Source organism: Ursus americanus, chromosome 16 (assembly GCF_024610735.1).
Source record: "Ursus americanus isolate L20-20 chromosome 16, mUrsAme1.1.p, whole genome shotgun sequence".
Classification (NCBI taxonomy): Eukaryota; Metazoa; Chordata; class Mammalia; order Carnivora; family Ursidae; genus Ursus; species Ursus americanus.
This window is the reverse complement of record NC_142142.1, coordinates 49,485,759-49,512,921: the sequence shown is the minus strand read 5'-3', so window position 1 is coordinate 49,512,921 and position 27,163 is coordinate 49,485,759. Positions and strand designations below refer to the sequence as shown.

Sequence of the window (27,163 nt, the reverse complement as noted above, 5' to 3'; positions counted from 1 at the left end):
CCTTGAAGAACTGACCCTTAGGCTTGGGGGGGGGGGTGGCTAGGCAAGGCATTCAGCCAGGAACCTAACTTGGTATTAGACCTAAGCAGAAAGTATTTGTTGCATCATTTTAAGATATACTGAACTTTCAGGAATGCAACTATTCTGTAAAATGAAGGACGATCGTGTTCTTTTTTGGTTTGGAAGTTTATCAAGAGTTGTTCGCCACTTCAGAAAATCACTTCGCTGACAGCAAAGCTGCGGATATTTAAGTCACCAATAATGCATGCCTGTGTGAGTCTGTCTGTGACTGCTGTTCTCACGGGGGTGCCACATGGACAAACGAATGTTTAGTTATATCGAGGCAGCCAATATACAGAAAAAGTATTTTCAAAAGTCATTTGAATATCCGCTCTTAAATCTAAGGTCTTCACCGTAGGTATGTGCAAATTTCCAACTATCTCGTACTTTCAAGTATAGTTTATCCATTGAAATACACTTTATTTCTTAAATTTCTCTCTTTATTTTTCTGTTATATTACAGTTAAAGTGTTATAGCGACCTTTTTAAAATTCCATGTGTTGGTAAGTTATTTTATCAGTAAGATTCAAGATGGTAAAGACAGTCTTTTTTTTTTTAAAGATTTATGTATTTATTTGAGAGAAAGAGAGTGTGTGGAGGGGAGGGGAGAGGGAGAGAGACTCTCAAGCAGACTCCATGCTGAGCGCAGAGCCTGTCACGGGCTGGATCCCACCATCTGAGACCACGACCTGAGCGGAAACCGAGTTGGACGTTCGACGGACTGTGTCACCCAGGCGCCCAAGGTGGTAAAAACAGTCTTACAAATCGTTTGCTCTATTCCCAGGGTGTTAAGGCTGGTGGGGTAGAGAACCTGAACCCAGTGATAGAAAAAATATAGTCCCTGCCCAGAGGTGCTCGCCCACAATGACATCAGTAACCAGTGAAGACAGTGCGTCCCCCAAAGCCTAGCGTGGGGCCTGTTAGGTATAGTAAGAATGCACCGTTTGCTCCGATTTGTCACTAGGAACTTCTCTGAGAGGCCCATTCCAGATTCTCTGGAAGCACAGAGAACAATCAGCGCCGTCTGGAGGAGCTAGGGTAGGCTTCTCACAGGGGGAGTTAGCACTGGGTCTGGAAGACAACAGCCCTACTCGTGCAGACGTGCCCGAAGCCAGCCGTGCTCTGTGGGGTGCTGCTGATGCTCCCAGGAGGCGCCGGGGCAGGCTGAGGAGGCGCGGAGGAGCAGCGATGGGATGGGAAGAAACAGTGACCGGTTCCAAGGAAAAGACAGGACAGACGCGAGCAGGTGCCCAGTTGGAGCAACGGCCTTTCCCTCACCCACTTGGAGGCGCTTTGTGAGTCTCTCCTCCCAGACCATCTGGACGCTAGTCTGTGTGATACCCACTGGGGGAGTGGGTGGAAGGACCAGGTCGTTCGCGTCCTTCCCTCTGGGCCCACCCAGCACTGTGCAGCCAGAGTCCCCCTCCTACCACTCGGGCCTGGCTAGCTCCCAGGAAGGACAGGGTCCCAAGTCCTCAGCTCTCGTTTCATCTGATCTGGCCTCCATTTGTCCACCGCATCTGCACATCCTCATCCCTGCATGTCTGGTCTGAGTTGCCAGTGGATCCCAAAGACAACAGGTCAGAAGTAAAGAACAAAACAATACAGCCTTTGTGGGAAAAGTCGCCCTGAGAAAAATCTGCCTTTGCCCCTTTTGCCCTCTAATAGCATATTCCACTCCTACCCTCGGCTCCTTTTTTTTCATTTATGCAACCATTATTTGTTTTGAGTTTTCAATATGCCAGGCCCTGTGCCAGGTGCTAAAGATACAGTGAAACCCAAAATGGTTCTTCTCTCACAGAGTTTTCAGTCTAGATGGAAAGACATATTAAACAGACCTGTTAATGTGCAATGATAAGAAGTATTAATTAAGATTAGATGATTGTGAGAGGAAATGATATGGGTACGCAGATTGAAGAGGAGGTCAGAGAAGTCCGTCTTTTTTTTGTTAATGTTTATTTATTTATTTTAGCAGGGGGAGGGGCAGAGGAGGAGAGAGAATCTCCAGCAGACTCCACACTGAGCGGGGAGCCTGATGCAGGGCTCGATCTCACACCCTGAGACCATGACCTGAGCCAGTATCAAGAGTTGGATGCTCAGCTGACTGAGCCGTCAGGACGCCCCAGAGAAGTCCTTTCTAAGACATTTTAGCTAAGAACTGGAACATGAGTATCCAGGCTGCAGAACAGGGAGGAAAAGTATTTTGTAGAGGGAACAAAGTGGACAAAGCCTGGGAGGGAGGGACCTCCTCACCTGGGCCTATTGAGGGAATGGGAACAAGGCCATGGAGGACAGAATACAGCAAGCTCGGGGCCAAAGACCCAAGGTGAGATTGCCCAGGCCATGTAGGCCTTTCTAGGTTATGATGAGGGATTTTTTTTAAAGATTTTTTTATTTATTCATTTGAGAGAGAGACAGAGAGAGCACAAGCAGGGGGAGAGGCAGAGGGAAAGGGAGAAGCAGACTCCCCACTGAGCTGGGAGCCTGACATGGGGCTCGATCCCAGGACCCTGGGATCATGACCTGAGCTGAAGGCAGACAATTAACAGAACCACTCAGGAGCCCCAATGAGGGATTTAGATTTTTTTTCAAGTATAGTGGAAAGTAACAGAACCTGATTTTAAGTGTTTTTTTTTTTTTTAAGATTTTTATTTATTTATTTATTTGACAGAGACAGCCAGCGAGAGAGGGAACAGAAGCAGGGGCAGTGGGAGAGGAAGAAGCAGGCTCCTAGCGGAGGAGCCTGACATGGGGCTCGATCCCAGAACTCCGGGATCATGCCCTGAGCTGAAGGCAGACGCTTAATGACTGCACCACCCAGCTGCCCCCCTGATTTTAAGTTTTATTTAAGTAATTTCTACACCCAACATGGGGCTGAAACTCACGACCCCGAGATCAAGAGTCGCATGCTCTTCAGACTGAGCCAGCCAGGTGCCCCGTCTGTTTCATTGGCAGTGGCTGCTACGAGGGCACACTTGGAAGCAACGGGACTTGTTAGGAGGCGATGCGGTAGACCCAGTGGAACTGGGGCAGCGGCCAGAGAACTGGCGAGAAGCAGGCTGATTTGAGGTGTAGCTCGGAGGTAGAATTGATAAGTCAACAGGACTGATTGGATGCACGAGGAAGTGAGCCTGGGATTTTTGGTTTGAGCAACTCGGGAGAACAGTAAGGTGGGGAAGCCTGTAGGAGCAGCGGGTCTGAGCAGTTCTGATTAGAATCCGTGAGGCATCAGGGCAGTTACATCACGTAAATAACATAAGTCTGGGGTTCAGAAGATAAGTCTGAGCTGAAGATGTAAATACATCTGAGAGTCCCCAGGATATAGACAGTACTTAATGTTACGTTCTATGTGCTAACATAGATAACCACAACATATTCTGGGGAGAAAAAAAACCCAGCAAAATTATATGTTGGTTATGACTACAAATGTGACAGAAATTATCTTCATATATATAAATGTGATGTCTAAACATAGAAAACCTTTCAGGTTTTTTTTTTTTTTTTAAAGATTTTATTTATTTATTAGAGAGAGACAGCCAGCGAGAGAGGGAACACAGGCAGGGGGAGTGGGAGAGGAAGCAGCAGGCTCATAGCGGAGGAGCCTGATGTGGGGCTCGATCCTATAACACCGGGATCACGCCCTGAGCGGAAAGCAGACGCTTAACGACTGAGCCACCCAGGCGCCCCCCTTTCAGGTTTTTTTAAAGATTTTTTTAATTATTATTTTGAGTACAATCTACCTTTCAACATGGTGCTTGAATTCATGACCCCAAGGTCAAGAGTCTGGGACGCCTGGGTGGGTGGCACAGTCCGTTAAGCATCCCGCTCTTGGTTTCGGCTCAGGTCATGATCTCAGGGCCATGGGATCCAGCCCTGTGTTGAGCCCCACGTTGGGCTCCATGCTCAGTGAAGAGTCCGCTTAAGACACTCTCTGCCCCTCCCCCACGTGAATAAACAAATAAATATTAAAAAAAGAAAAAGAGGCACATGCTCTACTGACTGAGCCAGCCAGGTGTCCCATAAGCATCGAAAATGACTTGAAGAAAACAGGTATCAAGAAGGGTGTCAAGAGATATGGGGGACAATCACTTTTTATTTATAGCCCCTGTAAGGTTTTTTTTATTTTTTTATTTTATTTTATTTTTATTTTTATTTTTTAAGATTTTATTTATTTATTTATGTGACAGAGAGACAGCCAGCGAGAGAGGGAACACAGCAGAGGAGTGGGAGAAGAAGCAGGCTCCCAGCGGAGGAGCCCGATGTGGGACTCGATCCGGGAACGCCGGGATCACGCCCTGAGCCGAAGGCAGACTCTCAACGACTGCGCTACCCAGGTGCCCTGTAAGGTTTTTTTAAATAAGGAATTAATTTTTACAATTTTAAGATAAGTAAGACTACCTATTAGCCTGTTTTGCTCTTTGATACTATGGATTGACAGGCCGTTAACTTCTCTGCACAAACTCCCACCCTAAGAGCATGTTAATCCCAGGGTGCCTGGAATTTTGATGGTTTTAACTTAATCTGACAAACCTGTCAAAGACCACTTTATACTAGTTCTAGGGGGTCAGCCATGAACAAGACACAGTCCCTGCACTTAAGGAGCTTTTCAATTATTGGGTTTTCTTTTCTTTCTTTCTTTCTTTCTTTTTAAGATTGTATGTATGTATGTATGTATGTATGTATGTATTTGAGACAGATCAGGCTTGCATAAATTGGGGGAAGGGCAGAGGGAGAGGGAGAGAATGTTTTTAAATAGGTTTTTTTTTTTTAAAGATTTATTTATTTGAGAGAGAGAGTGAGCGAGAGAGAAAGAGAAAGAGCACACTAGTGGGGACAGAGGGAGAGGGAGAAGCAGACTCCCTGCCGAGCAGGCTGCCTGACATGGGGCTTGATCCCAGGACCCTGGGATCATGACCTGAGCCTGAGGCAGACGTTTAACCGACTGAGCCACCCAGGAACCCTGGGAGAGAGAGAATCTTAAGCATGGAGCCTGGTGCAGGGCTTGATCTTAGGACCCTGAAATCATGGCTTGAGTCGAAATCAAGAGTCGGGCGCTTGACTGAGCCACCCAGACACCCCTTCAATTATTGGGTTTTCAACTGACTATTAGACAAAAATGACAACAGGAGGAGCAAAGGATTTGGAATCAAGAAATTAATTCTGCAGAGACAACTCTAGAAGGCTTCACAAAAGGGGTGACATTTCATTTATTCAATAATGAATTGATATGAGAGCCTGTGAATGGATTGAGAGCTTACCATGGGCCAGACAACGCCACCAGCCACATGGAAATTCCATGCTTATTCATATTTCAGATACTATATAATAGAATTTATCAGGGAGGGCTGGCAAGAAGTAAATTCTAGGCAGAGGGAACCAAGGGCTGGAAGATGCTACAGCGCACAGGACTCCAGGATTATTGCCTGGAGCAGGAGGAGGTCAGGGAAGTGACGGGACATAAGACAAAAGGACTTTGGGAAACATACTGTAAAAGGCTTTGGAAGTCATGCTGGGAAATTAAAATTTTTTCCTGATGCTAATTTAGAGGCATTAAATTAATCCGGAAAGTCACTTAGACACTTTCCTGAAACCAGAGTCTGGAGGATAAATGGAGCTGACATAGACCACACACTTGGAAACCAGTTAGAAAAATTTTACATGAATCTAAGCAAAAGAGCAGGGGAATTGCAACAACGTTTGCTCTAGGAGTAAAAAGAGTAGAGAACAGACTTTAAACGTCTCAGAAATCCAGTAAGACAACTTAAAAAGGGTGGGATATGGGGACTGAGTAAAAGTAGGTGTCAAAGGTAACTCCCTCCAAAACTCCAGGCTTTGGCTTGGTGGGTATTCCCTGGGAGAATGAAAATAGGGGATGTTCTCAATGGAAGATGTTGAGCTCCATTTCACGCAAGTCAGGTTCAGCTGCAACTGAATGAACAGTCCGCGGTGGGGAACTGAAGGAAAACAATTTCAAAAGCAAAATTGCAGAGGGCTACGAAGTTAGTAGACTACTCTAAGCAGGTTGGGAACAAAGGAGGGAAACAGACGGCTGGGTTGATCTGCATTTGGGGTTTGATAAATTGCCAGGTCTGGGAAGGTCAAGTGAAGTAATAGGTCGTCATGAGAGTGTGGTGGGAACGGTCCTGGGATCCAGTGGGTAAAGCGAAGCCAGGAGGACCTAAGACCTAGACCACTAATCTTCAAACTTGATTGAGCATCAGAATCACCTGAAGGGCTCATTAGAGTATAGATTGCTGGGCCCCACTCTAGAGTTTCTGATTCAATAGGTCTGTGGTGGGGCCCAAGAATTTGCATTTCTAACAAGCTTCCAGATGCTGCTGCTGCTGACCTGAAGGCCACTCTTTGAGAACCTAGAGCAAAGCAGCTGGTAGATGCTGAACCATTTCCTGAGTGAATGGATAAGAGTACTCATCTTCAAGAATGGAGGTTTTCCTGCAGTTAAAGGCAAGATGGAAACTCAGGCCACATGGGAAAATGGAAGATGGTGGTCAGAATACAACTTCAGAGTTTGAATTCAGAGAAGGAGCAATTTGGGCAGACAAGGTCCAAGATTGACCCTGCTAAGGAAATGGTGGGAAGTCAAGGAATTGAGTGTTGCGTGGTCTTCAAAATGAGTCACATTTGACAGAGGCCCGAGTCTAGTGGGAAGCCCCAAGAGGAGGTCAAGATCTGAAGGGGAGTCTGGCTACTTTCTGGGCCTGAATTATGTACAGTTGACTGCATATACACCCACAGACACCGTAGCCCATCCAGGTAATGCATCAGTACTGGTAACAAACCTAAGTGAAATGTGGGACTCTGTTAGTTCTGTCAGGCACATCCTATAAGTAAGGTCTGGGCTGGGCCCCAGGCTTTTGGGGGGTACTCTAGGGTAAAGAGCACAGCCTGTGGATTTCAGCTGTGCAAGGGAGCAATTTACCTTAGGCCCTAAGGCTTAGAGGAGCAGGACAGGCAGGCTGTTCATTCTAGGAAAAGTAGCTTGTAAAGAATAAAAATCCCACGGGATGAGCGTGTTTACAGAATAAAAATGTCTGTTAACCCTCAGCAATGACTCTGCACCCTTTTTATCGCTTCCCCTTTACAGCTGTACAGTAACAACTGCTCAGGACACCCCCTGGCAGTATGGCTTGGGTCTTCGATGAAGGTCACCTCCAGCATGTGTCCTTACCGCCAGCTGGGACTGAAGAGCACTGGAGGTGCTGCCTCCGATGCTTCTCACCTGTGCAACCTTCCACACAGTTACTTCCTCCCCATGCCTCAGTTTTCCCATCTGTAAAATCCCGGCGATAATAGGACGCCACATAGGGCTATTGTGAGGATTAAGTGAGGTCGTTAATGTGAAGCTCTGGACAGTGCGCACCCTATAATACTAGTTACAATTTGTTCCATTGTCTAATGCGGGTCCTTGTCAACGCCCCGACGTGCGTGCGGTTTGTGGTCCTGCAGGGGCACCTACCTGTTGCGCGCGCTCTTTCCCGCGCATCCGCACACCGCCGCGGCCACTTTGGCTGGGTACATCTGGGACTATCGCTGCCGGCTGGGTGCGCTCGTCCGCAGAGCCCGGGCAGGGACTCGCGCAGCCGCAGATGGGTCTGCAGTGGCTCCTGCCGGCCGCTGGGGGCCGCGGGGACCGCTGGGCTCGCTCCGCCCCCGAGGGGTCAGAGGTCGCCGAATGGCGAAAGACCAGCTGCGCGTCGCGGGTACCCACTTCTGGGCCCATGGCGCCGGCGCAGCGTTGCCCCCTGTGCCGCCAGACTTTCTTCTGTGGTCGCGGGCACGTCTACAGTCGCAAGCACCAGCGGCAGCTGAAGGCGGCTTTGGAGCGGCTCCTGCCCCAGGTGCGGACGCGAGGCGGGAAGTGGCCGCGGACGGCATGGGGTGGGGGATGCGGGCAGTGCACGGAGGGCGCGATGGGTGGGACGTGGGGGTTCCCCTGGGGTCCCGGTTGGCCTCTCCCGGCCTGTACCGTCTCCGCCGCAGGTAGAGGCCGCCCGCAAGGCCGTCCGCGCCGCTCAGGTGGAGCGTTACGTGCCCGAGCACGAGCGGCGCTGCTGGTGCCTGTGCTGCGGCTGTGAGGTGCGGAAACACCTGAGCCACGGAAACCTGACCGTGCTGCACGGGGGGCTGCTGGAGCATCTGGCCAGGTGAGATCCGGCCTGGGAGCCTCATCCAGCGCATTCGCATACTGGTGTGTTGTGTGTGTGGGGGGGGGTTAGGGGTGAGTGAGAGGACGAACGCTTTTGTGGTTTGATCGGGGTGGGTCGAGTCAACTTATAGGCATTGCATCCTTAAGGGGTGGAGCGCTTATGGCTGCCATGGTCCCAGGGGTAGTGGTGGGAAAGCCAGCTGGGCAGCTGGCTCAGCGTTACCTCCCATCATCTCCTCTCAGATTCTCCCATTTTTATTGGAAGTGGGAGACTGTAGTAACAGTATTCTATTAGCTTTGCCCAGAGGCAGAAACTCAGATGTCAGTGTGCATTACTTACCTAATGCCTATATGTCTTAGGAATATCCTATAATGTATCATTGAGATTACCCGTTCATTCTCAGCCCAGAGCACAAGAAAGCAACTAACAGATTCTGGTGGGAGAACAAGGCTGAGTTCCAAATGAAAGAGAAATTTCTCATCTCCCCCCAGGATTATGCACGGTAAGTCACTGATTATGAAAGATGAAATAACAGAGTGGGGCTTCTCTGGGGCTGTGTCAGGTACTGGAGCTTTCTCTATTAATTGGAAAGTTCAGTAGGGCCTTCGTTAGTATCTGTTGTCTGCATAGCACTCATTATTCTAGGCACTATACTGGACACCCCGGCCTGTACCGGGGTATGCTAAAGTCCTTAAAAAGAAGTATGCTAAAGTCCTTAAAAGTTTATATCTAGTTGGGGGATGGGATTTACAATGCATTTAGCAAATAGAGAACAGTATATAATAAAAGTTGACTGTAATTGATTATTTAAATGTGTGGTACAGAGAATATTAAGGTCCTTTAAGAATAGAAGAGGCTTTTTATAGTGTGTGCAAGCAACTGGTACTCACCCAGTGCCCACTTTGAATAGTTTTAGACTCTATTTTAACTGGCCTCTAGAGGACCCCAAGAAACTGGAGTGTAGTAAACTGGTTAGCACAGAGTGGGTGTGAGTGCTGACTGCTTCAGGAAAAGGACACAGACGGCCTCACGCTACTTTTATTGGGACAATATTGAGATTATGGGGAATGGAACCCAAGGAGACCCGGGAACCAAAGTTACAGAAAAACTCATGACATCTTTTTTTTTTCCCCTGAGATTTTATTTATTAGCACAAGCGGGGGGAGTGGCAAGCAGAGGGAGAGGGAGAAGCAGCTCCCCACTGAGCAAGGAGCCCAATGCAGGGCTCAATCCCAGAACCCTGGGATCATGACCTGAGCCAAAGGCAGAGCCTTAACCGACTGAGCCACCAGGTGCCCCAAAACTCATGACATCTATTATTGTTTCCTACTCAGTGTGGAGAATAATGAGAGGATGGTGAGAAATGCCTAAATCCTACTACCTTGCCTTCAAATCTGTGGTTCAGACTGGGTGGGAGATGGGGAACTGAGGCCAAAAATCACTCACTCCTTACACCCTGGCCCAGCTCCAAATGGTGTTTGGTGGGAATAAAGAAGTTGAGCAGAGGGGCGCCTGGGTGGCTCAGTCGTTAAGCGTCTGCCTTCGGCTCAGGGCATGATCCCAGAGTCCTGGGATCGAGCCCCGCATCAGACTCCTCTGCTGGGAGCCTGCTTCTTCCTCTCCCACTCTCCCTGCTTGTGTTCCCTCTCTCGCTGCCTCCTTCTCTCTGTCAAATAAATAAAAATAAAATCTTTAAAAAAAAAAAAAAGTTGAGAAAAAGTTGTAATTGAGAATTATGAGGATGGACTCTTTGAACTTTTTATTAGTTTTTTTTTTTTAAGATTTTATTTAGAGAGAGTGAGCTAGCACGAGCAGGGAGAGCTGCAGAGGGAGAGGGAGAAGCAGACTCCCTGCTGAGCAGGGAGCCTGACACAGGGCTCCATCTCAGGACCTTGGGATCATGACCTGAGCTGAAGGCAGACTCTTTTTTTTAAGATTTTATTTTATTTATTCGACAGAGATAGAGACAGCCCCCAGTGTGAGCTGTGGGACACCCTGCTGCTGGGGAGCCCAGTGTGGCCTGCAACTCTAATCTGAGAGGGGTGGGTAGAAAGCCACATACCACATCGGAACCCAGGAGGTGACAAGAAACTCTCACGACAGCGTGGGGGTGTGGGGGGAGATAAGGAGGCAAGTGGGAGATGGCCCCACAGCAGCTCCTTTCAGCTTCCTTCGGCTCCTTTCCTCGAGCATCACACAGGTGCTCAGCCAAGATTCCGATGCTGCGGTTCTAGGCTTTGCCCGAATGGATAGGTTCAAGGCTTCCAGGGTACTGTGGTAGAGCCATTCCCCTACATGTGTTTTACGTATTAGAATCAGGCCGGAAAGCAAATCCTGAAACTGACTGCAAACAGTGACACATTATCGTAGCTATATATCAGATTGATAACAGTCACAAAAAGAGTAAGAATTCAAGTACCTTGAACACAAAATTCTGACTGTATACCCTTAGGATATTTTCCAAGGACTAAAGAACTACAAAGAAATCCTGAGCTTTGCTTAGTAGTTTTGTTGTTGATAGTGGTATTGGTAGCATTGGTATTCCTCTGATACCTTTCTGTGTGTATTGTAGGATAAAACAGCTGTAGTCTCATGATGTTCTAACGCCCATTTTTGATTTGGCAAAAAGGAAGTGTGTGCATGGAAGAGAAGTGGAGCCAGTATGGCAAAATGTTAACAGTGAATCTGGGTGAAAGGTACATGGGTGTTGACTGTTCTATTTTGTTTGTGATTTTGAAATTATCCAAAATTTGAAAAAATGATCTCAATATTGAGGATCTTTTCATAACTGGCAGGGACTGGGGTTCTTGGCTGACTTGCCCTTTTTCTTTTTTTAGATTCAAGAAATCCATGGTGAAAGGTTTGGATACCTATGAGGAAAAGGAGGATGAGGTGATCAAAGAGGTGAGTTAAAAGGCCACTGAGGACCCAGCCCCATGACCTTGTACCTAGCTAAGCAGCCTCTCTCCCACAGATGGCAGCTCAGATTCGTGAGGTGGAGCACAGCCGGCAGGAGCTGGTTCGGTCTGTCTTAGAGGTTGGTGTCCCTCGGAGGAGCCAGAGCAGTATCCAAATCCATTTGATCCCTGGTTCTCCCAGGTCCAGCATTTCACCTACCAGCTCTTCTAAGAGAACTCATGGACTCCATGCTTCATCTGCTCAGCTTGAATTCCCTTACCTGTCCGCCAGGGGGCAGGCCTTGTCAGTGGCGATGTGGGCAGAGCTGGGAGGGAGGGAGGGAAGTTTGCAAGATGGGCAGTACCATATGCCAATATGCCAGTTTGTTTCCTACTGGAGGGTGGGAGCGTGGCCTAGGCAGACTCTTAAGCATCCAAGACACATTTATTTTTCCTGAATCAAACTCAGCCTCAGGCAGTGGCAGACCCAGAAGATGGCTCTTCAGCACTTGGAGGCTGGAAAGGGACCAACAGGTAAAATTGCTAAGGAATCTCTTGTTGAGAGTTTGGCCTCTGTTAGAGCGTTCTGTAACTTTTTGGCTGGGAACTGGGGACAAAGTTCATCTCTGCTATCCTCATGGCTCAAGGACCTTGTCTGCCAGCCTGGCTCTGCTTGTCTTTTTCAGTCTAGAGGCCTCCACCTCACAGCAGCCCTCCTCCGTGGACCTGCCACCCACCCCAGAGCTTGACTGGATGGAGACAGGACAACCTTTGACATTCATTGGCCATCAGGTACAATGGATAAGCTAGCCCAGAAAGGCCAGTGCCCCCCTCAATTCCCAGGACACCCCTCTCTCCTGAGTTTTGTACCTGTCCTGGCCATCAGGACCTTGTCTCTTGCTGCGCCACTCCATGGTGTGTTCTCAGACCTCTTAGGGATCTCATCCGCATCCTGTTGCCCCCACTGCCACTGAGGAGTGCCAACTCCTACAGCTCATCCTCTGCAGAACCCCCAGTTCCCACTCGATATAGGACATTTGTAAATATCCCACAGGCACCTGAAGCTAACCCCTACCATCTCTAGGTTACCACAACTGTAGAGTTTTCTTTTCCTCTCTCATCTCCTACATCCTGTCAATGAGTAGGCCTGTTTTACCTCCTGGCTAGATGTCCTCCATTAAACTTTTCTGGAAGTTTCTATTTCCCCCCGCAATCCTGTCCCGAACACAGAAAGCCACTGCCTCACCTGATGTCCTGTATACTCCAGCCTTACTGTGTGTCTTGTGGGTTTTGCACGTCATTGCCATTGCCTTAAATAGTGGGCCTACCTTCCTTCGGCCTAGCTCAAAGGTCATCTTTTCGTGGAAGGCTTATGTGAACAGGTCGCCTGTTATAAATGTACATGGGACCGTGTAAAAAGCTGTGAATGTCATCTGTGTCATTTAGGCTGAAGTCGGTTCCCCCACAATACATACTGCCCTGTGAGGAAGGGGTTTTGCTTATGTGGCACCTAGTAGGCACTCTGTTTTTGGACATCTTCATTACTGAGACCATGAGTCTTTTGAGGAACAGGACTCTTTCAGTTATCTGTGCTCTTAAAATTTAACACCAACCAGGGCACAGAAGTAGCACTGTGTGCTTCCACCCCTGTCCTCTGGCTTGTCCTTTTCTAGCTAGGAATTTACTGTCATCACTTTCTTATCTGGGATTTTTTTCCCCATTTCCAACTACAGGATACACCAGGAATTGGTAACATCCACTCAGGTAAGGCCCAGAGCAGTGTTTCTCAGATGGTAAGAGGCAATTATTTTATTATTTAAGTCATTTATTTTAGGGGCACCTGGGTAGCACAGTCGGTTCAGTGTCCGACTCTTGGTTTCAGCTCAGGTCTGATCTCGGGGTCATGAGATTGAGCCCCACATCAGGCTCCATGTTCAGCACGGAACCTGCTTAAGATTCTCTCTCCCTCTTCTTTTGCACCCCCCACCCAATGCTCGCACGCGCTCTCTCACTGAAATCTTTTTTAAAGATGGACACTGAACCGACTGTGCCCCCCAGGTGCCCAATTACTTTTTTAAAGAATAAAGTTGATTACCAGTGCTGATGAAGGACTTGTATCGTGAACATATGAAGAACTCTCAAAACAGTAGAGGCATGTAAAAAGATGTTCATCAGAGTGGTTAAAATTAAAGATTGTGTATGTGAAGGAACATTCATAAACTGTTGGTGGGAATGTAAAATGGCACAACCGACTGGAGAAACAGTTCAGGGATTTAAGAAGTTAAACATACACCCACCATTATGATCCAGACATTTCAGGAGAAAAGCAAACACGTCTGTACAAAGGCTTGCACACCAGATGGTCACAGCTTTAGTTGCAGTACCCCAAAACTGAAACTGAAAACAACCCAAATGTGCCTCAACGAAGAACAGAGCAGTGCTCAACGAACTATTGTTAAGTGCAGCATAAATCTCAACTATTAGAAGCCAGACCCAAAAAAGGTACATACTAACAAATGCAAATTAGATTAACAGAAGCATATGCATGGTTGCCTGGGGCTGGGAAAAGGTAGAGAGGTGCAGGAAGTACCTTAAAGGGGCAGAACAATACACAGTGGTGGTATTTAGAATCTTGTGATGGTTTCACTCAAAGCTTTTCAAATTTGTACACTTCCCATGTGTGCAGCTGTAGGTCAGCTATGCCTCAACAAAGCTATTAAATACCAGTACAGGATATCCCATGTAAGATACGTTGCTTTAGATTAGCCCAGGGCCCTCAACTTCCCATGGTCCAGAATTCCTGGGTTTTACATTTGAACATTTCCAGTTGTCAATTAGGTAAGAGTTTATAGCTAGGGCATGTTTCACAGTAGCCTGAAACTTACAGTGCCTTTATTTCTCCTTAATGGGTCTTTCCCAGGTGCTACACCTCCCTGGATGGTCCAGGATGAGGAACACAGCTCTGTAAACCAACAAATAGGACCGTCCTATGAAGAATTTCTTAAAGAAAGTAAGTAAACAAATTCAAGATGGGTTCTCTAGGGGCGCCTGGGTGGCTCAGTCGTTAAGCGTCTGCCTTCGCTCAGAGCATGATCCCAGGGTTCTGGGATCAAGCCTTGCATCAGGCTCCCTGCTCTGTTGTGAGCCTGCTGCTTCCCCTCCCACTCCCCTGCCTGTGTTTGCTCTCTCTGTCTCTGTCTCTGTCTCTGTCTCTCTCTCTCTCGGTCAAATAAATAAAATCTTAAAAAAATGGGTTCTCTAAATTTTCCTACTCAAACGAAATTGTTTAAAACTGTTTACTTCTCTGTAGAGGAAAAACAGAAATTGAAGAAACTCCCCCCAGACAGAGTTGGGGCCAACTTTGATCACAGCTCCAGCACCAGTGTAGGCTGGCTGCCCTCTTTTGGCCGGGTCTGGAATAATGGACGCCGCTGGCAATCCAGGTATGGATCCAGTGCCAGGACCCCAACCCCACTACCCCTTTGGAGATGTCAGCCTTCATCCTGCTAACCCTTCCATTTCCTTTCAGACATCAGTTCAAAACAGAAGCTGCAGCAAGGAACAAACAACAGTCCCATAGAGAAAAAAAGCCAAGTGTTTCCTGATACTTTTCTAACCATCATTAGGCACAAAGTCAAGTCAACAAACCCGTACCTATTACCTTCTATAACTACTTTTTTTAGGAAAGAGACATACCCACTTAATTTGATTTTAATAAAGTTTTATTTTCCAAAATGTACAGTTGGTGGAATCTGCAAAAAATAAAAATAAAAATCAGAATTCTAGAGACTGATATAAGCAGGATGTATGTACTTTCTACACCACGAACCCCTGGGTTCTTGCTTACCTTGTTCATGCATCTTCACCAGCAGCTGGGGCATCTCCACCCTTGGTGTTTCTGGTATAAATCACTTGAGCTCTGTGCTTTGAAACCAGTTTAATAAGTCCTAGAGAGAAAAAATAAAGTTTTTTTTTAAAGATTTTATTTATTTGACAGAGAGTGAAAGAGGGAACACAAGCAGGGGGAGTGGGAGGGGAAGCAGCAGGCTCCCAGCGGAGCAGGGAACCTGATGCCAGGCTCCATCCCAGGACCCTGGGATCATGACCTGAGCCGAAGGCAGACGCTTAACGACTGAGCCACCCAGGTGCCCCTAAAGATAAGGTTTTCACACAGTACTATGAAATACTTAACAACTGACACTAGAAATACAGAATCTGAGCACGAGTTTAATAACAAAGGCAAACATCCCTACATTTCTTGGTGATAATCTAATTTTATTCTTTCTAAATGAGGGGCCCATGAAAATCACTATTTCCATATTAGACACTACAGGTAACTTAAAATATAGTTACACTCATTTATATTAATATGAAATTATAATCAGATCCACCACTAAATTTTAAAAATACTTCTAAATCAAAAATCTCTTACTATCAAAGCTACTATTTTCATAGCCATATTTCAATATCATTGGGTTTCTTCTGTAACTCTTTAAAATGAATTTATTTGAAAACAAAGGGTCCTGAGGCTTCACCACTGAGACATAGGGGTCCATGGGACAAAACTGGCCAAGAACCCTGCTTTGGGGTCTACTCTAGGGGTCACATGTTAGAGTATTACAACCAGTGGTCAGCCTGTGCCTACTTTATGAAATTCCAGTAAAAACATTTATGATGGCTAATACGGGCAGGGCAATTTAATACGTAAAAGCACACCAGTACAACACACCCCTCTCACCTTTACTGAGGAGCTCCTGAAGGGCTGCCCTGGCCAGGGAACCTCGAATCTTCAGTCTCTCCGAGACAACAGCTGGAGTTATAAGCTTATAGTTGGGAACTTCCTTACAGAGTTTGTCGTATGTTGCTTTGTCAAACAAGACCAGATTATTGAGCTTGTCCCGAACTTTACCCTTGGACCACTTCTGCTCACCAAAAGAAAAAAGGAAAAGTCAGTGCTCCTGGAAGAAATCACTCCCTCCCCCAAACAACCTGTGTCAAGAGAACTCTTTTCCACAGCCGTGGTGCTGTACTGCAAGGGCGGCTGTTCCTGGGCCTACACAAACCCATGAAATTCAGAGCTTACAGAAACTCTACAAACTGATTCAAATAATTCGAAACCAGGACACAAAAGGAACCCTAGTTGCCATTAATGGCATCAAAAATGCGTTAGACTGGGGAAAAAAAAGGCTGTGCGAGTTTCGGATATAAGCTGAACCCCATGATACCAATTAAAATATCATGTGCCAGGCATCAGAATACTTTACACTCTCTTGTTGAACTTCTAAGTAGTGCGTACCACCCTATTCTTCCAAAACCAGAACGGTGATGAGAGCACAAGCTCTAATAGTCGGACTCCAGACCCCACAACCTTAAAAGCGATTTGTTCTATAGGTCACTTATTACCACAGCCACATGGGTCCGGCGTCCCCACTATCTCCCACTCTTGAAAGGGGAGGGCTCACGCCTACCTTCTTTTTGGCCTTGCCCCCAGATTTGTTCACTGGGTCTTTGTCTTTTTTGGCCGATTTTCCGGCATCTTTCTTCTTCTTGTCATCCTTAGGCGGCTGTAGAGAAAAAGGGGGAATGCAGCCAGGTCACAAGGCAGCCCCGCACCGCCCTAACCCCACTAGCGGAGCACATGGGTGAAGCGATGCCCCCGCCCGCCTGGAGAAGCGGCCCGGCGGGTCTGGGACCTTCCGTCCAGTGCCTCCTCAACTGCACCCGAGCACCGCCCGGCCCTCAGAACCGGACCGGCTTCCCACCCCCGAGAGCTCACCATAGCGAAGCTGGGAGAGCAGCGTCCAACCCTGCAGCCTTGCTAAGATGTCGGACAAAAAGGAAGCGCTGCTCCCGGACCGGCCCAGAAACCTTCACCCGCAGCGAGCGCTTCCGGGGCAACGGGCGGAGCCCGCGGAGGAAGGTCGCAGGCCCGGCCCCCTCGTTCCGCGGGGAGCTGGCCGCCGCGAAGGGGAAGTCGTTCCCGATTAGCTCACGCCGAGCGCTGCCCGCGGCTTGTTGGCTTTGCCGCTAGTCGTAGAGGCAGCCACACGTTGCTATTCCCTGACCCTAGAAACTAGTAAAGAGAGACAAAACAATCTGCCAGGCCCCCCAACGAGCCCCGGCGACCCCGCTAAGCGTGGTACTTCAAGTGCGCAGGCGCTGCAGCGGGCGGGCGCCGGACTGGGAGGTGGGGGCGGGGGGCGGGTCCCCCGGCTGCGGTTCCGGGGCGGGGCCGTCAGGAACGAGCCGAATAGCCGTCTCCGAGCCGCGGCGGTCACAATGGCGATTTTTAGTGTGTATGTGGTGAACAAAGCTGGCGGCCTGATCTACCAGTTGGACAGCTACGCGCCACGGGCCGAGGCTGAGAAAACTTTCAGTTACCCCCTTGATCTGCTGCTCAAGCTGCACGACGAGCGTGTGCTGGTTGCCTTCGGCCAGCGCGACGGCATCCGGGGTGGGCTAGGCTTGCGTCGGATGGGCGGGCCCGGTGCTGCGGAGTGGGCTGGTGTCTCTGCGGGGCCGGGAAGGGCGCGGGGGACGGGGGGGGAAAGGGGGTGAGTCCCGGTCGCTAGTCCCTTCGGCGGAATCCCCACGCTGGGGCTTCGTTGACCCTTAGCCTCACCTCTGCAGTGGGCCACGCAGTGCTGGCCATCAATGGCGTGGACGTGAACGGCAAGTACACGGCCGATGGGAAAGAGGTGCTGGAGTACTTGGGCAACCCTGCCAATTACCCGGTGTCCATTCGATTCGGCCGACCCCGCCTCACCTCCAATGAGAAGCTCATGCTGGCCTCCATGTTCCACTCGTAAGTCCCCCAGCCCTTCCTAGGGCCTGTGGTCCTGCACTTGGCCCTTAGGCCGGCTGGATTAGTGTGGTTCTGAGAGAAGTCTCCGGAGCGGCCGTGCTCACCTTTCTTTGCCTCCTTTTAAATCGTCAGTTCTCGTGTTGTGAAAGAAAAAGAACTCATCCAGGATGGCTGGGTTTTAGGTAATGCCGGCAGTGGCGTGACCTTGCACAAGTCAACTTCTCTTCCCTCAGCTTTAGTTTCTAAAGTGAGGTAACTGAACTAAATGATCGTTAAGAGCTTTTCCCATTCTCAACGGTAGTAGGATATGTGCTGGGTAATCACAGCCGTGGGTAAGTAACCATGGCACATATTCCCAGTGGTAACGTTACCCAGCGTTTTCAATGTAAGATGTTTTACAGCAAAGTATGAATGTAAAATACGTGCAGAGCTCAAATAAATGTTAAAGGCATTTTGATGGTGATGCTGCTGCTAGGCAGTTTGTGACCCTGCCTCTTCCGACTTCTCAGGTTGTAATGCGAACTCCTCAGCAGATAGGGTCACTTCAGTGGGAAAGTTTGAGAAGCACTCCTCCCTTAAAACAGCGGGGTGCATTCCCAACCTTACCTCCTTTGCAAATAGGCTGTTCGCAATCGGTTCCCAGCTGTCTCCAGAACAGGGCAGCTCAGGCATTGAGATGCTGGAGACTGACACGTTCAAACTGCACTGCTTCCAGACACTGACAGGTAGGCATCTCCAGATGGGCCAAAGGGATGCAGTGGGGCAGGTTGGGGGAAGGGACTGACCAAAGACAACTTTGGTAAGCAAGGGGGTGGTGGTGAACTTTTCCTGGGACGGTTGCACAGACACGTAGGTCTATTTGTTTTGTGAATCCAAAGCCAGTATTTAATCTGATGCCAATTTTGTCCACACCACTCAAAATGCTCAGCCTTGGTTATCCTGTGTGCAGATAAAACTCACTGTAATGGTATGTTGCACACGTTTCAGATGGTGTGTTTCAAAATGAAACTTGAATGCCAAATGGAAATGACCTTTGGATCATGTCATTGCCTCACTCCCTTAATGGGGATAATTGAAAACTGCCTGAGTCCGTCGCCTGTCTGGCACTTGCTACTGAGGGACCACAAGACTAGAAATTAGTGACAGACCCAGATGTTAAAGTGTGGTCTCAATCAGTTGGGTGATGTGATAAAGTCACTTCCCTGCTCTGGTCTTATAGATTCACAATCTTGTCTTTCCTGCTTTGTGGAGCAATAAGGATAAAATTAAAAATGGGCTTACGAAAATGCTGTATGCACACAGGATGATGTTACTTGCTGCATTCTCTACCCTTTGGTAACCATTCTTGGTCCTTCTGCAGGGATCAAGTTTGTGGTCCTGGCAGATCCTAGGCAAGCTGGAATAGATTCTCTTCTCCGAAAGATTTATGAGATCTACTCAGACTTTGCCCTCAAGAATCCATTCTACTCCCTGGAAATGCCCATCAGGTAGGCGGTCCCCTTTCCCAGATACTGGGCAAAGCATCCTTGCCCCTCTCTCCCTTTGTGCTCTTCCCCAAGGTCATTTTTCAAAAGGATAAGAAGAGTTACTTTTAAATAAATGTGGAATAGTCTTTTCTTGCTATCTTGAGAAACCAAAGACTTTTCTTGCCATGCATGTCCCTCTTCAAGCAAGAGTTTCCACTGGCTCTGCCTTGGCACCCAAAGTGGGGAGGAGAGTCTGAGACCTCACACTTTGTCCTCATTTGTGCCTCTTGGGTCTGGCCTAGGTGTGAGCTGTTTGACCAGAACCTGAAGTTAGCCCTGGAGGTGGCAGAGAAGGCTGGAACTTTTGGACCTGGGTCATAGGCTGAGCTTGGAATGGAGCCCCCAAATTTTAAGAGATCCTACAGCAGGGAGCCTGCTGTATCCACTCCGATGGAGATCCCCACAGCCTCGTTTTAGTGCACTTGAAAATGGGAGGGTGGTGAGCCTGATGACATACACCGATCCCTGAGCCTTAATACCATGCTCTCTGCCCTCCTGTATCTATCATGGGCCTGCTTCCCAACTCTGTACAGGTTTATTTATGGAGGGAGTAGGCCCATAAATGCTAAATAAACATTCCTTTGATCTGTGTTCACTATCTTAATTGATGGTTTAGAGGGAAAGGCTCTGGTGGGGAGACAGGAATGATAAGGAAATTCTGGGAAGATGAAATCTGTCTACCAGAAAGAAATTGTTCATTGAATGAATGAGCATGGGACTTTGAGTCAGGACCCTTGGGTCTAGTTGCAGAATTGGTGACTTCTAGGGAGACGGCGGCAGTGGTGGTGACAGTGGGGGTATTTATCAGGTGTTTACAGCCAGGCTTTACTGCTTTATATAACTTAATCCTCACCCTAATCTCAGGGGGTGCATTCTATTACGGACAATAGATTTAGCAAGGTACAGACTCTTTCTGCCTCAGAGTCTCAAAGCTAGTTACTAAGCACCTGAGTTTGAACCCAGGCTTTCTGACTACACCGTCTATGAGCCACTATTACACTGACTTCCTCCTTCGATTGGTTTCATCTGCCTGAAACCCAGTAGCTTCATCTGTAAAATGATCACTGAATTAGTGTGAAGTTGAAGGCAGAGGAACCATAAGCTTAAAGGAGTCCGTGTCAGATTTCCCATTCCAAGATGAAGTCTGCCCCTTTTGGGGTGGGAAGAGCAGGTATCAAGAGAACATTTTCCAAAGAAAGAGGTCTCTGGCTTGTACCCCTTTGGAAAGAATGACTCACTGATAGTGTTTAGTATCAAATCTAGTTTTAATCTATGTCAAAGTCCTCCTCCCTCCCACCCATGCCCCCCCACCCCACTGTCTTCACAGGGTACTGGTGAGCGGCCGTGATGGCCTCCTCTCCCCCTGGAATCGGAGGTATTGGCAATAGCAGTTGCCCGGTGCTAAGAGGCCTTAGGGCAGAAATCATGGGCCACTGGTACCCTGCAGTTGCAGGAGGAGCCTCACCCCTCCTGGGGAGGGTGTGGGACGAGGGCCCAGGAGAAGGGTCTAGGGGACTCCTGATTGCAGGGGTTTCCTGTTTGAAAGCAGGAAATAGGAGCTAATGGAGTCCAAGAACAAAAGTTGCCTTTTAAATAGAACATAGGATGGGGAGCTGGAACCTCATTAGCCACTGATAACTTCCAGCGCCACTTGGGTGAGGGAAAAGGAGCACAAGAGGCATCAAAGGTTCAGTGCTAGCCGGAGCAGCCCCCCTTTCTTTCTTTCTGCCCCCTCTTCCCCCAGCCCCGTGCAGGGGAAGGCCACAGGCAGGAGAGGACGGACTGGAGTCTGTACTCTCTTCACTCAGCCTTCTTGGGCACTCGGCCCATCTTGGTGCGGATGTTTCGTAGGAGGAAGAAGGCAGCTGTGCTGGCTCCACAGATCACTTCAGCCACCCAGAAGGCTGTGCTCCAGCTATAGTGCTTGGCAATGGTGCTGAAAGGCAGCCCAGCCAGAAAGCCGCCCACTGCCAAGGAGGAGGGGGAGAGCCTGGGTCACTTGTGAGGCTAGAGTCAGCGGGGCTTGCCCCAGCCTCTAGCTAGCCTACGTGCAAGGCACGGGGGATGACGTAGACACTCTAGAGGCACCACTTACCATTGGCCATGAGTCCCACAATGGCGTGGGAGGTGCCGCACAGGTTGGGAGGGGCGCTCTCATTGGCTATAACTCCAAACAAGGCAATGGGACCGTAAGAAGAGAAACCAAACACGGCTCCCAACACGAGGATCCAGAGCTGCAAGGACAGTGCAGGGTGGCATTTAGAGTCTGAGCAAGCCTACCCACCTACCTCTAGCCAGAGGAGAGAACAATGCTCGGCCTGAGGAACAAATGATTGTAGTCAGGAGACAGTAAGTGACCTCCCTCACCCCACTTCCTGATACAATGGACAGGGCCGAGCTAGAGGAATGGGGCCACACTGAGCCAACCTGAGGGCCTGGGTGGGTAGGTGAAGCAGAGACAGAAGCCATCCCTCCCAGTTAGATGCTGTCTCAGAACTGATGCTAGCTGCATTGGCTAGGGGCAAGGCAGACAGGGTAGGACAAGGGGGAGACAAAGGAGGAAAACCACAGATAAGGCACCTCGTGCTCCGTAAAGCCTGTGAGCTCAGCGAGAGGGTGAAGAGCTGGAGTCCAGAAAGCAACATCCTAGAGAAGCCAGGGAAGAGAAGAAAACCAGGCCCCAAGTCCAGGAGGAGCACCGACAGTACAGAGGACACGAGGCAAAGCAGAACGGAAAGGGAAATCTGACAGGCAGAGAAGGGCCAGGGAGCCCGACAGTCGGCGGCCCTTGCGCTCTCCTCATTTACCTTGGGAGAGTCACTGGTCACAGTCACCCGGAAGAGGTACATGGACACAGTCATGCCAGCCATCATGAACAGCAGCAGGCCATGGCGAGGGTTCCCGTAGATGGACAGCCCTGCCTGTGGATGCAGGCCCGCAACATCAGGCCCTGAAAGCAGCAGAGAACCTCCGCCCCCGGACTCTGACACCGCAGGGCTTCTGCTGACAGGTCTTTGGCAATCCCACCACAGTTCTTGGCCCGGGGCAGCCCTGGGAGGCCCTGGGACCTGCTTATTACGTTCTGAGGCCAAACTCCACCACGTCCCCTCCTCCACCACGGGGACACGTGCTGGCAAGCTGCACCTAGCCTCTCCTCAACTCCAGTTTTCCTGGGGCTTGGAGAGAAGCCCACTGCCAGGCTGAGAGAAACTCTGGCTCTCCTGGACATCCGTTAAAACCCCTTCCCCAAGAGCCTTACCTTGCCTCCACACCCTCAGCAAGTAAGAGTAGCCTGGAATCGTTCCAAACGCCCCCCACTCATATGCCAGCCTGCCCGTGCCCCAGGGGTCCCGCCTCTCTGGTGCCTGTCCCAGTCATGCTGGGAAGATTCAAAGGAACCCTCCTCCTTCCTGTCCCTCCTGCCCACTCACCTTTGCCATGGCCCGGTCTGACAGGTAGCCAGCTGCGATGCTGCCTACAAGGCCCCCAACTTCCAGGGCACTCATGTAGGAGCTACCTGGAGTAGGGAGTTGTGGTGGGAAGAGGGAAAGGAGGGGTGGAAGGGTGTTAAACACACTGGGCTTGTCCCAGATTGGCTGAAACCCAGAGAGGTACAGGGTCCCCAAGGGTGACCAGCCGCAGCTGTCTGAGTGGTGCCTGGCCTCAGGGAAAGAAGAAAGGGGTAAAGAGAAGCTGGGCCTGAATTTCACATCCCCTTCGTGGATTCCTGCTCCCTAGGCCCACCTCTGCTCCAACACTCGTCTTACCCACGAGGACGGACTGTCCTTTCTCCTGGATAAGGAAGAACTGGCCCCAGTCGGTACAGCAGGTCTTTACGCCAAATACCACAAGGTAGCCAGTGGAGAGCACCCACAGGTAGGGGGACAGCAGCAGCTCCTGTAAGGTGCTCTCCTCCTTCAAGGAGCCTGGGGGCAGGAGGAGGCCGGGCCTCAGGCTCTGCTCCTGCTGCTCTGCCTGAACCGAGCCCCCCCCCCCCACTCATTAACCAGCCACAGGGCCAGAGTCCATCCATGTAGCCAGGGACCGGCAGGAAGGCACCCCTTCACCCACTGCTCTGCCCTGACCCCTCCACCGCAAGCCTCAGCAGATGAGAGAACCTGAGGACCAGGGCGTGTGGTGGAAGGCACCCAAGGCACTTAAACTTGGGATGCTGTCTGAGACAGGGAAGTCTGGCTCTGCTGTGAGGAAGGACCAGGATATAACATGAGTCACAGCATGCGTTGGCTCTGCCACTTGTCTGGTACTTAAGTGTCTCGGAACAGAGTTTTATTTACTCCCCACCGACTCACCATCACCATCCCTCCCCCTACAGTCATTGGCTAGCCCAGGGCCAGGCAGACAGCCAGTCCTCAGTGAAAGTCTGCCAAATGAATGATGAATGAAGGGACCCCAATGATCGGCTTGGGTGGGCGCTCACCCTTCTTGCCCTTGGAGGGGGTGGGGTCCAAGTTTCGGAGTCCGACATCGGCAGGTTCATTGTGGATGAGCAGGAGACAGAGGAAGGAGACGACCACACAGAGGGCCCCAGACAGGGCCAGCGTGCTTCGCCAGCTGTAGCTCTGGGCGAGGATGGTTGCCAGGATAGGGCCCAGCCCTCCAGCCAGGTTCATGCTGGCGGACAGAATGGCCCACCAAGTGCCAAACTGAGATGGCTCGAACCACTGTGGGGCAGAGGGGGACGGAGTGGGTGCCCGCGTTAAACACACTGAGGGGGAGGGTCAGGTGGGGCAGACCTAGGAGCTCACGTTACAGGGATGAGGAAGAGGGCGCTTCTACTTGGCAGGGCCAATTCCCTCATCTGCCACCTGATCCCACCATGTTTAGCTCCTAAAATATCTTGACCAGCAATAGGAGCTGGACTGGAACTCCCAAGGAACTGCTCTGGGATGGGGGTGCTGGGGCTCCCACATGCTCTTTAGGCACCGTCTACCCCAGTCTAGACAGGCGCCTCGGAAGCAGACACTTACCTTCCGCAGGATCTTCCCACACGGAGGCCAGCCCAGCCCCTGTGCCAGGCCATTGAGGAACCACAGAGCAGCAAAGACAGGTACCGTGGAGCTCCAGGAAAACACTATATTGAGCAAGCCGACCAGGAGCAGCCCCGAAGAGAAGAGCCAGCGAGCACTCATCTGGTCGGACAGCACCCCGCTCACAAACTTGCTGATGGCATAGGCTGCCGACTGGCTGCTGGTGATGAGCCCTGCAGGGGGCGGGGGAGAGCAGGAAGCAGGACACCTGGGGAGTTAGGGGCCGGGGCAAAGGCACAGGAGGGACGGAGGAAGGGTTAGGCGTGGGGTCAGGTGTGTAGAGGTGCCCAGCAGGTGAGATAGGATCCCTCCCAGACAGGAGGAGCGTGTGCTGGAATCACGGGTCCCGCTCCTCCTCACCACCAGCGCTAGCCCCGGGCTGACCCATGACTTTTCAGCCTCCTGGAGAGGTCCAGCTGCCGCTGTCAGGAGGCAAGAAGAGGGCAGCCCCCCTCCCTGGGATTTACAAATGCCTGATGACATTTCCCCCTCACGCTGGATGCCAACCCAGGGCTTCTAGAAGTTCTGTTACCCCACCTCTGAACATGGGGTGAAGAGCTTAGAATTGGAGTCAAGGACCTTCTTCCTCCTGAAAAGTTGCCTGGTGGGCCGTGAAGTTATTTTGCCGACTCCTCAGTTCCCACTGCTCACAACGGCAGTGGCCAGCATGCCCCCCCTCCCCAGTGTGGAAACTGCTCAGAACACCCTTAAACACACTCAGAATAAGCCATGCCTCTGGGGGCACTCGTGGGTCACAGACACACAGACACACATCAGGCGAGCCGCACTCCTCAGACACGCAGAGAGCACACGCCTAGTTCTGCGCCCATTCCCGGCTGCGTGGTCAGAGTCCCTCAGCTGGCACCTGCAGGCTGCTCGCCGTCCTCTCTGTGCACACACCCTCCCCACTGCCACTAACACCCGACTTGGCCTACTAGTCCTGGGGCCCAGGGCCCACCCCCTGCCCTTCCAGGGCTCACCCAAGTCATCCTTGTCCAGAGGGATCTCCTCCACCAAGGACGGCATGACAAAGGAGAAGGTCTTGCGGTTGAAGTAGTACAGGCTGTAGCCTCCAAACATGGCTGAGAAGATCACGGTGCGGTAATAGCCGTAGCCTCGGGCCGCCATGCTGGAGCGGAGCAGGCCCCACTGTCCGGGACCCGGAGCCTCTGACCACAGCTCCTGCCCGTGGCTCTCTCAGCGCCCAGATCTGCTGAGTTAGGCTTTTCTTGCTCCCTCCTCCACCCAGCCTCCCAGGCTCCCTTTATAGCCACCTTCTGGACAATCATTAAGCCTGGGGCGGCTTGTAGGGAACCCAGTGTCCTGAGGGAGACAAGAAAACAGCAGATTACTGACGGCGAAGCGGTGGGGGCTGAACGGTGGGAGCTGGAGGGGGTCCCGGAGGGAGGCACTGCCCGTGAGCCGGCTGGAGCCAGCATGCTGTGTCCCCAGAACTTCGGCTTTTTTCCGCTTTACCTTGTCCGCCGGCCTGTGAAACCAGCTGTGATTAAAGGCTCAACCTAATTACTTTTGTCTGCAGGAGCCCAGGGGAGGCAGGGGTGGGATAAGCAGAGATGCCCTCTCTAGCCCTGCTCCCTCAGTCACCTACCTTCTCATTCATTCAGCCAAGAAGTTTACTGGAGGGTTTACTGGTTGCCAAGTACTGCACCGGTGCCGGGTTAATTTACACACACACACACACACACACACACACACACACACACACACTCAATTAAACACATATCCCCAACAGCCCGACTCCCAAGTCTTCGAAGGACCGACTCAAGCCCTGTAACTCCCAATGCTCAGCACACATGGGGGTGTAACTGTTTATGGATAGTTGCAGACCTGTAAGCGAGAGAAACTTCCCTTTGCAGGCCCTGTGTTGCACTGAAAGCCCTCCTAAAGGCTGGGGTCGTGGAGCGGCCACTCAGCGGTCTCTGATCCCTTTATCCTGTAACGTCAGGATGGGGTGCCCTCTGGCCGGCTGGGGGCTGCAGGGTCTGCGACAGAACGGCCCGTGGGCGGGAAGGTGCACCCGCGGACTTCAGGCGGCAGTGCCGAGCTAGCCCGCTTCCCAGGGCCCCGGCAACACGCCCCCGGCTTTTCCGCTCAGTTGGGAAAGCAAGTGGAGAAGGTGTAGCCGCGAGCGGAGCAGGCGAGCACGTAGTCTCCCGGAGGCCTCTCGCTTCGGGCTCCGAGTGGCTCAGCCCAGCAGGATGGGCCAGGCGCAGGCTCTCGGCACCTGCCCAGCCCCGTGTCCTCAAGCTACCCGGGACACCCGACTCGGGCTGGAAGCCCGCGGGCCCGGGTGCGGGAGCTGGAGAGGTGCGGGGACACCGGACTGGTGCGACAAAAAGAAGCAGGTGCGTGCTGGTCACGGGCAGCGCCTCGGAGGCCCCCAGACTCAGGAACTGCCCCCACCCGGGAAGGGACAGCTGCAGGAACAGCTCCGGTTTGTATCGGAAGTTAGGGCAACCTTTGTTGGGGCTCTAACAAAGGAGCCCAAAGACCCGAGACTCCCCCTCCAGCCCCGCCTTCAGGCGGCGCCCCTCCCCCGCATTCAGCCCGCTACCTGAACGCCGGCGGGAAGCCGGAGTAGAATAGAGCGGGGCGGCAGGGTCCGCGGGCGCATGCGCGTGCGCTGGGGGCGGGGCCTC

The 27,163-nt window shown here is 50.9% G+C and overlaps 4 protein-coding genes across 9 annotated transcripts; 2 read left to right on the top strand and 2 right to left on the bottom strand.

Annotated features, from left to right (window-relative positions):
• Positions 1 to 7,736: 7,736 nt before the first annotated feature.
• Positions 7,737 to 14,914, top strand: CENATAC (centrosomal AT-AC splicing factor). 2 transcript variants are annotated; one of them, XM_045797945.2, is made up of 11 exons: positions 7,737 to 7,918; positions 8,061 to 8,224; positions 8,631 to 8,729; positions 11,065 to 11,131; positions 11,202 to 11,264; positions 11,594 to 11,658; positions 11,787 to 11,916; positions 12,858 to 12,888; positions 14,045 to 14,134; positions 14,435 to 14,567; positions 14,654 to 14,914. In XM_045797945.2, the coding sequence occupies exons 1-11, from the start codon at positions 7,799 to 7,801 to the stop codon at positions 14,727 to 14,729; spliced, it is 1,038 nt and encodes a 345-aa protein (XP_045653901.1). In that variant the 5' UTR covers positions 7,737 to 7,798; the 3' UTR covers positions 14,730 to 14,914. The 2 variants fall into 2 exon arrangements, with proteins under 2 accessions (XP_045653901.1, XP_045653902.1); XM_045797946.2 differs by having other exon boundaries at positions 7,767 to 7,918; positions 11,811 to 11,916.
• Positions 14,829 to 17,199, bottom strand: RPS25 (ribosomal protein S25). The gene is made up of 5 exons (XM_045797948.2): positions 16,901 to 17,199; positions 16,593 to 16,688; positions 15,863 to 16,046; positions 14,972 to 15,071; positions 14,829 to 14,876 (listed from the first exon to the last, which is right to left on the bottom strand). The coding sequence occupies exons 1-4, from the start codon at positions 16,901 to 16,903 to the stop codon at positions 14,977 to 14,979; spliced, it is 378 nt and encodes a 125-aa protein (XP_045653904.1). The 5' UTR covers positions 16,904 to 17,199; the 3' UTR covers positions 14,829 to 14,876; positions 14,972 to 14,976.
• Positions 17,200 to 17,332: 133 nt separating this feature from the next.
• On the top strand, positions 17,333 to 20,046 carry TRAPPC4 (trafficking protein particle complex subunit 4). Of its 2 annotated transcripts, XM_045797947.2 has the most exons (5): positions 17,333 to 17,578; positions 17,755 to 17,929; positions 18,551 to 18,654; positions 19,290 to 19,416; positions 19,698 to 20,046. In XM_045797947.2, the coding sequence occupies exons 1-5, from the start codon at positions 17,404 to 17,406 to the stop codon at positions 19,774 to 19,776; spliced, it is 660 nt and encodes a 219-aa protein (XP_045653903.1). In that variant the 5' UTR covers positions 17,333 to 17,403; the 3' UTR covers positions 19,777 to 20,046. The 2 variants fall into 2 exon arrangements, with proteins under 2 accessions (XP_045653903.1, XP_087724498.1); XM_087868372.1 differs by lacking the exons at positions 17,333 to 17,578; positions 18,551 to 18,654 and having other exon boundaries at positions 17,807 to 17,929.
• A 1,097-nt stretch (positions 20,047 to 21,143) lies between these two features.
• On the bottom strand, positions 21,144 to 27,163 carry SLC37A4 (solute carrier family 37 member 4). 4 transcript variants are annotated; one of them, XM_045797943.2, is made up of 10 exons: positions 27,079 to 27,163; positions 25,484 to 25,826; positions 24,444 to 24,676; positions 23,894 to 24,137; positions 23,223 to 23,381; positions 22,887 to 22,972; positions 22,263 to 22,376; positions 22,036 to 22,101; positions 21,551 to 21,689; positions 21,144 to 21,422 (listed from the first exon to the last, which is right to left on the bottom strand). In XM_045797943.2, exons 2-10 carry the CDS (start codon positions 25,629 to 25,631, stop codon positions 21,256 to 21,258), a joined length of 1,356 nt encoding a protein of 451 aa, XP_045653899.2. In that variant the 5' UTR covers positions 25,632 to 25,826; positions 27,079 to 27,163; the 3' UTR covers positions 21,144 to 21,255. The 4 variants fall into 4 exon arrangements, with proteins under 4 accessions (XP_045653899.2, XP_045653898.2, XP_087724497.1 ...); XM_045797942.2 differs by lacking the exon at positions 27,079 to 27,163 and adding an exon at positions 26,352 to 27,038; XM_087868371.1 differs by lacking the exon at positions 27,079 to 27,163 and having other exon boundaries at positions 24,444 to 24,711; positions 25,484 to 25,619.